The sequence below is a fragment of the Syngnathus scovelli genome, chromosome 2, assembly GCF_024217435.2.
Source record: "Syngnathus scovelli strain Florida chromosome 2, RoL_Ssco_1.2, whole genome shotgun sequence".
Lineage (NCBI taxonomy): Eukaryota > Metazoa > Chordata > Actinopteri > Syngnathiformes > Syngnathidae > Syngnathus > Syngnathus scovelli.
Window position 1 is genome coordinate 2,015,001 of NC_090848.1, and position 13,091 is coordinate 2,028,091.

At 38.4% G+C, this 13,091-nt stretch overlaps 1 protein-coding gene and 1 long non-coding RNA gene across 4 annotated transcripts in view; one reads left to right on the forward strand and one right to left on the reverse strand.

Annotated features, from left to right (window-relative positions):
• Positions 1 to 13,091, forward strand: part of LOC125989403 (uncharacterized) — a 49,358-nt gene that overhangs the window by 7,577 nt on the left and 28,690 nt on the right. For both annotated transcript variants that reach the window (XR_007488674.2, XR_007488675.2), the window contains exons 3-4: positions 943 to 1,043; positions 3,757 to 4,744. This is a non-coding gene — a long non-coding RNA (uncharacterized lncRNA). The remainder of the gene's footprint in view (positions 1 to 942; positions 1,044 to 3,756; positions 4,745 to 13,091) is intronic.
• eif2d (eukaryotic translation initiation factor 2D) lies at positions 2,236 to 8,700 on the reverse strand. Of its 2 annotated transcripts, XM_049755733.2 has the most exons (15): positions 8,480 to 8,700; positions 8,114 to 8,304; positions 7,950 to 8,033; positions 7,783 to 7,873; positions 7,610 to 7,717; positions 6,480 to 6,739; positions 5,941 to 6,058; positions 5,812 to 5,857; positions 5,614 to 5,720; positions 5,398 to 5,535; positions 4,614 to 4,703; positions 4,085 to 4,180; positions 3,097 to 3,217; positions 2,651 to 2,825; positions 2,236 to 2,574 (listed from the first exon to the last, which is right to left on the reverse strand). In XM_049755733.2, exons 1-15 carry the CDS (start codon positions 8,533 to 8,535, stop codon positions 2,507 to 2,509), a joined length of 1,749 nt encoding a protein of 582 aa, XP_049611690.1. In that variant the 5' UTR covers positions 8,536 to 8,700; the 3' UTR covers positions 2,236 to 2,506. The 2 variants fall into 2 exon arrangements, with proteins under 2 accessions (XP_049611690.1, XP_049611691.1); XM_049755734.2 differs by lacking the exon at positions 8,480 to 8,700 and having other exon boundaries at positions 7,950 to 7,990; positions 8,114 to 8,263.

Here is a 13,091-nt window from a genome sequence, read left to right on the forward strand (position 1 = left end):
GTTTGTCTGTATTAAACAGTACAAGAGTATTGAAAAACATAACCAGTAAGCAAACATAAATTGCGCACATTTTGAATTTCCACGCATTTTTTTTTATTTGTGGCTATCCGTAAATAATATATGTTGCTGTCTTGGCCTTCAACTAACGCTCCACCATCTTTCCGCCATGTCACTTTTGCTGTGATGTAACTATAGCCTAAAAATATTCATAACTGTTCATATTTTTTGGTCTTTAATCAAAGTGCTTAAGCAGTTTTGATCAGGAAAAAACATCAAATGGTGTAATCCTATTTTAGGAGTCAAATCCTCTCAGCATGATGACATCGCTCGGCTGGTAACATCTGCTGAGTTTACTTCAAGTGCCATGTTGTGACGAGCGTACGACCTGAAATGTTTTCTTTCAAAGGCTTCATAAAAAAAAAAAAATGGAAGCAAGGGCCACTTTGGCATTCTTCTCCTTTATTTTCCACATTCAAATTGTTCATAAATGTATCACAGCTAAAGCTAGCTTTTTAGTATACATCAAATGGCCGCTAAAAGACAGGTAAAGCCTTTTCACCCAGCGTGGTAATTGTAATGTCATAAAGTAGGCGATAGATGGCGACAAAGATGACACATCCCATTGTTTGAAGTAGAAAAGGAACTACTGTACAGTACTGCACTTGAAGCTGTCGTTGCATCAGAAATTTTTCGTAAAAATCTACAATTTCTGTCTTATAATGCACCTTGAATAACAGACATTGACCTAAATATAAGCAGCAAAATTGGGCGGCCATTTTGCCACTTGATGTCGACTGACAGAAAACCATTCACACAATTTTGATTCATACTCACCTAATCTGCTTGCTTATGTCTTTTTGACATTTATCGTCATCAAAATTTAGTCTTTTCCTTTCCTTCCATTTATGCTGTTCCTTCTCTCCTTTTCTTGTTTCAAAACAGGCCCCCCAAGCAGCCAGCGAAGCCCGCCGGGAGGAGCGATCTTGTGCTGATGATGCATTTCAAGGAGTCCTTGTATCGTTTGCGTTGACCGCCCCACCAAGGTTTGACTTTTTTTTTTTTAAGTCACTATAAAATGGTCTATTCCAGTCTCATCATGAGACCACGCTTTCACACTCATGAGACTCTCGGGGCATAGCCATCAGTCCAGAAATTGGTGGATGGGAAAATGTTTGCCAACTTTTATCAGTAGTCAGGTAATGAAATGCCCAAAGGCAACAACAAAAACATATTTTAAAAGAGAAGTCGCGTTAAAAGATTTCTTGACACAGTATTCTTTTTAATATTGCGGAATTGGAATTATGCAGCAAAATCCACCTGTTTTCATCCATCTCAAGGGGGTGGCCATTTTGTCACTAGCTGTCGACTGAAAATGACATCACAGGACCTCACCTGAAGTCTGGGTTTGGTCATGTGATGTTTGCAAGCTGAGCCCTTAGGTATTTGAGAAAATGATCGTAACTATTCAAGGGATTACACTTGTTTTTGTAAGATTGTAATAGGAATAAAGAAATAAAATCGTTTCACAAATCCCCTACATACAGTATCTCAAACACGCTGCTATTATGGAAATGCAAAATGGCCGCCTCATACAGCAATCACCAACCAAAGTCTCTTTTGAGCATCCGGTATCTGGACTCAATTTTGAATTTGATCAACAATTCAACTGCGTGCCAAGTACTGTTATCTGAGACAGCCCTCAGTCCTGGCTTCCGTACATTCACTCCTCGTTTCCATGTGACAAATTCATTTTGAACCACTTAATACAAGACAGCCTAAGACTCTTAGCATTAACCAGTGCCATCATTTTTCAGTTTCTAGATGCATTCCATTATGATATCCATCTTGTTTTGAGAGCGACTCAATCTGTGCGGGGGACTTTGAAGTGGTCAATTGGCCTACTACGCATGTTTTTGGAATGTGGGAGGAAACCGGAGCAGCTGCATGAAACGAACGCAGGCACGGGGGGAACTTGCAAACTCCACACAGGAACGGACGTGCTAACCGGTGTTGCCGTTCCTCTCATGAATCCAAGTGCATTGTTTAAAAAAAAAAAACCTTAGAGTTATGTCTTAAAAATTGGCCCAGGGTCACGATTTGTTACGGTATAGCACGTCTCCAGTTATCTTATCCAAAAGCGGAATTAGGGTGAGCATTTCCCGACACAGCTTTTCCCCTCATCTCCTCTATTTGGCACCACCGTCTCCCCGACTGACATGATAAATGCAAAACACATTCTACGTTGACAAAATATTTATTTTACATAGTGATGATTCTACCCTTCAGAAATACTGATTACATGACTAGAAAGACATTTGGGATGACTTGCTGCCTGATTTAAGATGACAGCGCTAAATGTGTAAACATTTGCGGAGCACCGGCCGATGTCGAGAGCTGTGAAAAGACGATCGTATATTACACAAAAGGCCCCGAGGAATGGTTATATACAGTGTGGCGTCTTTGTAAGCCATGGAAACAGTATATCAGGTATAGCGTTAAACTGCTGCTACTTCTTTCCACCTTTCGAAGCTTTGTCTAACCCTTGGATATACTTGCGAGGAATTCCATAATGATCTGAAATGACAGACGAGCCAGAATGTTTACACACAAGAACAAAACACTTGTATAAGATGTAGAACATGGTCCAAACCTAGCAGTAAATGTCCAACTTGTTGAATCTGGTTGCCTTGAATCTGGACCAGGACTTTGTCTTTAGCCCCCGGGACGGCCTGCAGGACCGAACTGGCTTGAACTCTGCGCTGCAACGCGGTGGCCACGGCAGAAGGATCCAAAGCGTATACCTCCAGGTTTTTTATTACAGTCACCTATGTGTAGCATATGGAAATCATTAGAGTTAAATTAATCAGTGGAAACAGTTTAAAAAAGAAAAAAAAAACCGCTGAGAGCAGCAAAAATGTACACCGAGAAACTGTTTCGAAAATATAAAGCACGGATGTCAAATTCAATTTACAGCGGAATGCATTGGAAGAGGACATTTTAAGACCAAAACAAGTTTATTTTAACCACAGTTGCAAAAGACATAATGGATATAATGAAAGGGTATCAATGAATTGGAATCTCAGGGACGGTGGTCACCTTCTTATTGGATCCTCGGGAAGCCACAGAGACATCGATGGGCTCAATATGTCCCTTCTTTATTTGAGGTGTTTGTCCAGGATACGCGATTTGATAGCATTCTTGCATTCTCTCCAAGGTTCTGTAACAAAGAGAGGTTTTGTTTATTCGCATATTCAGAAGCAGGGTAGAAGATTTTTTTGTTTTTTTTAATCGAGAGTTTCATTAAAATGATATGCCAAGGCGGTGAACTTTCATCTCCTATGCATCATTTACTGCTGACAGGCATTTTTTTTGTAGTTCAAATGGAATTTTACTTTAAAGAGTCTGGAAAGCAAGAATTGTTTTATTACTTACAGAGCTTGCTCGTTTAATAAAAGATGATTTAAGAATGATTGTCAATATGGGATTAATTTTTTCAATGGAAAGTGAAATGAAGATACAAGCCCTCGCTCGGTCGGTTTTTGTCGCTTTGTCTTGCGAGCAAAAATCGGGGATGAAAGTGTTCACAGCAATTCACAACAAAAGCTGGAGAATGAATTAATAAAACTTATATATAAATATAATAATAGAATAGAATAGAATAAAAAAAATCTGCAACTAATATAGTGGTAAGCTTTCCATCCAGGTAGTCTGTCAGTTTCTGGATCTGTTGATGATCAACTTTTTTTTTTTTTACAGACATTGTCCAGAAAAGTAGACTGTTGTGCATCACTGTAAATCAAGGAAGTCAATGAAGACCTACAAATGGGTTCAGGGACGGTTAGGAGGGAAGTGAGGGAGGGAGATGTTTTTAATTAAAAAAACAAAAAACAAAAACATGCATTTGTTTCCACAATGCAAACTGCTCCCATCTTAATAATGGGACAAAAAGTAGTGACGACAGCAATGTGTCGCCCAGCTGGGCTAAAATACCTTGCTGCCATTTTACTGACAGTTATGTGGCCTGCTTTGTCTTCTTAAAAAAAAAAAAAAACCTGTTGTAGCAATGTAAAATCCAGTATTTTACCTGCTAAAAAGCTCGTCCCACTTGAGCGTCTCTACATCCTGGTACTCTGATTTCTCCAGTAAACAGTCACACAGGGTTGGGTTGATTCTCACGTAACTGTTTGGAAGATAACAAACCCGAAAAATGCTCAACTTGGATGCAGGGCACATGTCGGGCTAATCGCTATCATCTCGTACCGCCGATTTAGTTGGCACATGAAATAAAAAGACATGATGTGGCCTGAAAAAGAACAAGTGCCCCTTCAGAGTCAGAGTCACATTGTAGCATTTGATTTGATTAAAGCGATTATCACTTGGCCCGGGGACGTGAACTCTGTTGTCCTTCACTTATACCGAACCCCAAAGCAAGCAGTGGCCTTATTATGGCTCAACTCTGCCAGTGTTTATTACGGACTGCCAGGAACAAAAGTTTTGTTTCACTCTTGCCTGCTGACTAAAGGAATGGAATGCAAATACTTTTCTATCATTCACTTGCTCAAATCAAATAAACAGCATTGTGTGGGGTGAAAAGTTTTTGATGCGCTTCTTACTTTTTATTGGTTTCATCCACCAGGTCGTTGTTCTTCACATACTCCGTGACGATGCTTCTCACCTCCGCGGGCTGCAGTGCCACTCCTTTCCTGTGGGAGCGCCAGAGAACATTGTGGGTCAGAGACAAAAGGTAAGACCTTTGAGGCGTCAATCATCGTGTTGACCTCTTGCCGACGGAATATCTCGGTTTTAGTTGAGGCCGCGTTGAAATCTCCCAATTAACAGTATGGCTGCTCACATTGAAAATACATCACGGACCAAAATCTCAGAGCAACAATTTAAATTTGCACCATGAAGAACCGAGGAGTGAATATAAAAGCAGCTGCAAACTGGTACGAGCGAAGTTTCCATTTATGCCGCAATGGGACCGCGCGTGCATAAAACCATTCAGCTTTTGACGCCATAATTTGCACACTGGTGAAATGAAAGTCACGAGACCCATGACTTACATGTACAAGTAATCTAATGGTTTAGACATGATTGTAAAAAAAAAAAAAAAAAGAAACATTCCTACACCTTGTCATTCATACGGAGTTATTCATCTGAGGGAAGTAAATCAACAAAACGGGAGTGATTTAGAGACCTTACGCAAAAAAAAAGTTGAGGTCTCGGTGGTAACTTTATCCCTCTCCCCGGCAACCCCCTTGAGGAGTGTTTTGGGGAGGTTAAGGTCTACCACAGCGCAGCCCAGGCCGACCGCCCGAGTCACAGCCTAATTTGAGGAATTGCAAAACATGTGGGTGCTTCCTGACATTGGCGGTGAAAACACACATTTGCACACACCTTTTGTTTGCGTCCTGAAAAAGAGGCTGCAGTCGAGTCGAGACAGAGTATAACGCGGTGATCTCGGGAGGATGATACCGCGCTTCCGTTTGTGGAACCGCTTCAATGACCGTCTCCACGGGAGCCGAGAAGCGGAGTCTACGAGTTGACACGCGGACAAATTAAACTTTGTTTTCCCGGGTCCGAGCGGAGCGTGTCTGTAATTGGCAAGCTCACTCTGGGCTTTTCCAGTCCACCTCTACGATGCTCTCCACGCCCTTGGTCAGTTCCTTCACACGTACGAGGCTGTGCTGCTGCTGCATGGCGTGTAGGAACTTGGAAAGCTGTTTGAAGATTTGAGTAAGAGGAAATGTTTGTGGGATTCAAGCGGAGTCATAAAATGACTAATGTGCAGGCTGACACATTCGGAAATACCTTTTTATAGCTGGATTTTTTTATATCTAAGTGTTTACCACTTGGGCTGGGAGGAAGAAAAAAAAAATAATGTGGGGAAAGTAAGTGAATTCCTCTTGTGCACTTTGTGACTAATGACGAGCTTTTTACCAGCAGGAGACCATGTGGTTGCGGAGAAAAGTACTTGTCAGCAGAGGGAGCTCTGATTTCTTCACCTTGCTTTTGAGTGCCAGGAGGAAGCATTGCCAAAGCAAAGCATCCATGACCTCTGTGAAAACAAAACACGAAAAGGGTCACATTATTTGCCCCCCCCCCCCCCTTTTTCGCCGCGATTAGCAAATAGCATTATCCACTTTGAGCGACAAAACTTGATCATGTGCTCATGTGCCTCGCAGCGTAGCCTGCAAGCAATTAGCGACTTTCTGGATTTGAATGGAATCTCGCGTGAAGATGAGGCGCATTAAAACAAGAGCGATTGTGGCAGAAAATATTCGTTCCAAAAGATGGGAATGATCAACAGTTCCGAATAGCACAAAATGGACTAGAAAAGCCCAGGAGAACATCTGACCTATATTTGAATCTGAGGCGCTTAAAGCAGGTGTGAGCTGACTCCCACATGAGTTTGAAAGCGATTGACTTTTTATAGTCACTGGACAGTGAAGGTTTTTTTTTGGACCTCAATCTGATACCTTGTGGTGACTTCTCATCTTGGTGGGCCTCCTCCCCTTCCTCATTGCCCTTTTCAACTTCTCCTTCCGCCTGCTCAGCAACAGCAGGGGAGGCTTGATCTTTGACCAGCTGGCTTGCTTGATGCTCAGCTTCCTCCTTCTCTTCCTCCTCCTCCTCATCTTCTTCTTGTTCCTCAGCCAGATATTGGTCACCATTCAGATCAGGTTCTCCACCCTCGGCATCTCGTAACGTGGGAGGACTGGACTTTTCTCCAAAAGCCCTGAATAACAAATTAAAGAGGACGTGACTTAATATAAACTGAACGTAGTGCTGCCTTGAGATAAGAGTTTAATTTGTGTACGGCAAAGAGTCAGACATACGGCTCCGTGATTAATCGAATTTTAATCAAGATTTTGTCGCAAATTGACCCGATTATTTTCATTCCAAATGCGCGCTCAGCTCTGCCGCATATCAAAACAAGCACTTTCCCAACCACCTGGGGCCAAAAGCATGTTTGAAGCTTTATTAATTAATAATGTCTACATAACAAGCACGAAGACCCTGCAGTCTTATGACAGTGGGTCGTGTCGAGAGAACAAAGGAGAGCAAAAATCAGAAAAACAACATGTGTTGCCTGAACTTGTTTTGGATTCAGGGCAAGGGACATCAAACAAGATACTAGCATCTTTATTCAGTTAGCTTTGGCTACAATTTTCAAGTCTTGGGTACATATGAAAACATTAATTTCATGTTTGATCAGGGAGTGAAATTTTTGGTTTGTCAAAAAGTAGCGCAATAAAAGAACAAATCAAAAAAGCTCTTAGTGTGTTCACCACAGCCCCCAAAAATGAAAGCTTTGTGAACCACCATTTAAAGATTCCAAACATCGTGCAGCCAATGGCTGCATTCGATTTGCAAATTTGAAACATTCCCATATTAAAATCCCAATTTCCTCCCAGATTGAATTAAAACAACTGACGTCAATTTCAAATGTATCTAACAACAAATTAAATTACAATGTCGGAATATTTAATCTAGTCAGTTGCATCACCACAAAACTGCGCATGGGAGGAAATGATCCATCAGCAATGCTATCAATGATCAAAATTCCAATCACTGAAGCTGTGGCTCGTGGAAGGAAGCCACTCACCAGAGATGATCCATGTACGAGTGCAAGACACACACTCCTCGTCCTTTCATGCCCAAACTTTGCATTTCTGCACTGGAAACGGCAGCGGTGCCAATTGCAACAGGAGCTCTGAAATCATAAAATTCTGTCAAATAAGCTCTACAAAAAAACAAACCAAAAAAAACCCAACATACTTATTATTAACAAGTGTGACAGCACAGGAGTCACCCCGTTTTACATCCGGGAGTCCATCAGAAGGAACTACCACACCAGGAAGCATAAGATCTGTGGGCAGGAAGATGGATGAAACTTGTTGAGCCTTCCAACAAAAAAAAAAAAAACTCTTCAAAATGAAACCTACCAGCTCCTCCAACCAACTTGTGAAGAACAGGGGGCCACGTCCTGAATGTAGGCAGGGCAGCAGGGTAGCGCCAAAGCATATAGACTATTACAATATTGAAAACGCACATTTTAACTGAGCTCCATCACTTTGAGCATTCCATCATTTCCAGGCTTTTTAATCACCTGTGGGATAAAGTTGTTTTTCCATTTCGAAGAAGAGCGGGTTTTTATGACCGACGTATATTGTCACAGCGTCTCCCTTGTGGGTGTAAATCTTCACAACATTGAATTCTTCTTTATTTGGGACTAGCTCTGATAATTCATCAGAGGACAGAGAAGGGAAGGCTGCTGCTATGTCAGCCTTGAGCTTCCTCCTGAATTAAATACAGCGTTAGTTGTGTGGGAGAACCCAGTAGTTTACAATTCAATTCATGCCAAAGATAGAATAATCATGCATTTCCCAAAAATGGTGACTGATGAACTGACTTTTCGCTTTTTTTTGTGGACGCAGTTGAGATTAGCAACAAGCAGTCTGTCGCTGTCACTCACCTGTCGGATCCTTTCATTACGATGTTGGATTTAACACGAAACGGTTTGGCAAACATCTTATCAAAAATGAAATATGTGGCGGGGGAGAAGAACACCGTAAGATATATTACATGCCAGTAAGGAAATAATTACAATAATGACAATAAAAGCAGATTGTAAATGCTGGTGCGTTCCGTTTAACCGTCCGGTGCGTATTTACTTCCGTCGTGAAACAATTGCACGATGTTTTGTTCCGCCGGATTATGGGTACTAACGCCGAGGCTAAAAATAGAGCACTAATCGACCAAAAACGCTTCCAGAGAAAACAACGTGTAGAATGAGTCTTAATCTGCATAGAATCTAAATTGGTATCAGTGGTTTTGAGCAACAAATTTGCAACCACTTGTGGCTGAGCGAATTAAACGTTGTTACGATTGCTCAGGTATGATAAGCAATCACATAAAAAAAAAAACTCTGACGTCATAGTTTGTATCTGTCTGCTTGCTGGACCTGTGAGCCAAATTGGTAAGTAGTAAAGACGTGTCAATTTGCAAAGTTTAGGTCTCCAGTCCGGAGGCACATATGTTTTTTTATTTACTGGCACAAATGTTTGGTGGGACAGTGACAGAAAAAAAAAAAATCACATGCTCTGACAGTGAGATTTTTGTCTTTTTATCGTGGAACGCCATCAAATATAGTGTTGCTACAGTTACCCTAAAAAAGTCACATGACTGATTACTTAATTTCAAAACTTACGTTTAAAGGTCAGTTAGTTTACTGGTGACTTGTTTTCAAACTTTGTAAGCTACTTGCAGCAAACAAGCAACTCTGTTTAGCATAAAAAAGACAATGGTGTGTTCATTGATTTAAGGATAATGGTTTTATTTTTTTTTAAAAAGTCAGGGTGTTCTTTTTTTACATAACATAAATACTTTTTTTATATAAAATAAAGTAATTCTGGATTTTACCAAACATAAATGACCTACTTTTTTGAAATAGTGTTTGTAGACTACACTGACAATAAATAATTTTTTTTTTTTACCTGACATTTTTATTTTATTATTGTAATGTTAAAACTCAACAATCATATTGTAGGTTTACAAATATAAACAACTAGAAAATTCAAGGATCTAATGCATGAGATGAACCTATGTTTCTGTGAATTTGATTTTTTTTAAGCTTCAGTAGAAAGTTTGTGACTTGCCTCATCCCAAAATAGATTACAATGTTTACAATTCATCTTGATTGTTGTCATGCGATTTCACAATGAGCAACAGATGACCGAAATAAAATAAAATAAAATAAAAACACGTCTCAGTCTTGACATTTAAGAACATATCATAGGTCCAGTGTTTTAGGAGAGATTGAAAATTCTTTGTAAAAGTATACATGTGTATGTCAAAGTGGCCTTGTACTTTATACAGTATGAGATTTGATTCTGTCATTAGAAGATGAATTGGAACAACAGTTGTGAAATATGAACATAGTACTTGTCTACTCAATTGGGCGTCTTCCAGCTTCTATTCTTCTTGCAGATCCCTTTTGGCCAGGTTTGGATCAATACCAGCTTTCCATGTTTAGTGTCCATGGAACCTGTAAATTTCCACATCTGCTTCAGGTCCAGATTTTATTGGTCTGCTTTTAGTCTTCAATGAGGGAAGCACACATGGAAGGAGTCACAGGGGGTATTATCTGTGCTGTTCAGCGAAGCAATCAGGAAATGGACCAATTCCGTGCATGATTGCATATTTGCAGGTGTGAGTTCTCGAGAAATTTCAAAACGTGGACAGGAGAGAAACTTGAGATATGAGGTTGCTTTATCCAAATGAACTTGAATTTATTGGCTAGGTGAATTTTGTTCCTAAAAATGTGGTACAAATATTTAGGAGAGTTCTTCCACCATTATGGCTTGGAACATGAAAAAAAACACCAAAATGTTCATGTTTACTCAAATCATCCATGTTTTGTTCGAGATTACCGCAATAAATCACTCCAGAATATAAATGGGGAAAAGTTTATCCAAGCAAAACAGAGAGCAAGAACAGTAAATAGACAACTAACAATCCATGTTTTGTTCCACTAAAGGGATAAGTCACGCAAGAATAGAAATATCGCATTTTTGGGGGAACATTCATTTGACCAAAACCGAGACCAAGAACCGTAAACAGACAACTAAGCACGATGCTAAAGTAAATGGTGCTAGCTTGTGCCAGTGTCTTTAAAAACAGCTCCAGTGCTTGGCTTTTATCAAAGAACATTTTTTATTGATTATTTATGGTATATTTTATTGTTCCAGGCTGCTTGCAAAATGTGCAAACCAATGAAATCGCACTTTTCTCTATATTGCTTCGAAATACACGGAATGATCCAGAGTCATGTCAGCATGACACTTGGCAAAATAGTCGAACATTCCAGTATGTTTACGAATCCAACCTGCTTTGCGAGGTTAGTTTTGTAAGACGTTGTTTCTAAACTTTATCGAGATAAGGCACCCATTTTGTGCAAGAAAAATCTCAGCCCACCAGCAAAAAAACTAAATCACAGAAAGTAGGAAAGGTGAATCTCTCATCTCACAAAATCCTGATTTAATTTTAAATCTGTGTGTTTCCAATATCTGAACAGCTTCATCCTTAAATGGAACACAAATCTTACATATTCACAGAAAGCCATGACTACTGCGGACATTTAAAAAAAATTATAATAATAAAAAATAATTCATGTTGAAAATATTTTATGGTGAGGAGGGGGCAATATTAACATTAAATTCCATGCATACAAAGAATAGATACATAAACAGACATCACAGCATTGAAAAGAGAAAATGTTTGTCAAGTGAGAGTCCAAAAATTAATGCGTGATGCTCCCCGAGGTTTTTCCACAAATGACTAATGAATCCCAGCTAAATAGAGCTTCAAAAACATTTTGTTCTTAAGTCCTTACTTTTTTTTTTTTTTTTACTTTTTTTTTTTTTGGCCAAACCAAGAGACATCAAAACTCCATACTGAGCTTTGGTTTGATTAAATGAAGAGCTTCATCGTATTGTATAAACTCAAGTTATTATATTATTATTATTATTATTATTATTATTATTATTATCAAAACTAAATGAAAAAGAGCTTCATAATATTGTATAAACTCAAGTTATTATTATTTATTATCTTGCTTAAAAAACTAAGAGGATATAGTATACGTACATCTGCTTGTAGGTATTCATTAATTAATATGAAATATTAACATTAGTGTCTCGCTTTAATTAATCAGTGATATTCATTATTAATCAGTTAATTGTTTGGCACTCAAGTTACCTGCTCAAATATCTTTCACGAGCTCAAAAATGACATGACATGGTAACATTTTATCCAAAATGTAGTGTTTATTGACATAACAAAAATATTTAAACTTAAGAAAGTTCACTTAGTGTGAGCTCGAGTCTGATCTACATTTAAGAAACCATAAAAGAGCAAAGTCAATTTTTGGAATAGTTTGTGGTTAACGCCACCTTTATCTTGCTAAACGGGACCAGGGTCAGTGAGTCACCAAGGCACATTCCTGCAGGGTTTCTATTATTGATCCATTGAATGGAACGTTCCAGAATCCGACAACAGGAAATGCCGCAGCTGTATATTCTCCAGTGTCTCATTCAGGCTGCACAGTGGGGATCCTTTATGACAGTCATAGAAGTCATTCACAATGAATAAATCACCAAAGAGTGGTGACATTTTTTTTTTCTTACTGTGGTCAGGCTCGGCTTACATCTTGTTTGCGTGTGTGAGCTTTGCTTCCATCATGTGGCACCATGTCAAACAAAAAGGTAAGCAAGTCAAATTGAGGATGTGACTTTTTTTTTTTTTTTGGTCTGGATGATACACACTTGAAAAAAAAAAGCTCTGAATCATACTGGAAGTTTTTTTTCCCATTTTTGTTTAACCAGTACAGTTTGCTAAAGGTTTCTGTCTTTGTAAATAGAGAATTTCACTGCAAGTGGAAAATTATTATTTTTTTTTATATTACCTCTTAGTTGCAGGTATTTATTTATTTTGATTAATTAATTTATTTTATTCAAAGTGAAAAAATAAATATAAAATATAATATATATAAACACACGTATAAAAATATTTTTGATATTACCTCTTAGTTGCAGGTATTTATTTATTTATTTAGATTAATTTTTATTTTATTCAAAGTGACTACCAGTGCGCTTTTGATTATTTTTATTTCTTTTTTTGGCTCGTTTTATCCAATTTCACTGCAAGTGGAAAAAAAATATTTTTGATATTACCTCTTAGTTGCAGGTATTTATTTAGATTAATTAATTTATTTTATTCAAAGTGAAAAAATAAATATAAAATATAATATATATAAACACACATATAAAAATATTTTTGATATTACCTCTTAGTTGCAGGTATTTATTTATTTATTTAGATTAATTCATTTATTTATTTTATTCAAAGTGACTACCAGTGCGCTTTTGATTATTTTTATTTCTCCTTTTGGCTCATTTCATCCAATTTCACTGCAAGTGGGAAAAAAAAAAAATGATATTACTTCTTAGTTGCAGGTGTTTATTTATTTATTTATTTCAAAGTGACTACAGTGCGCTTTTGATTATTTTAATTCTTTTTTGGCCGGT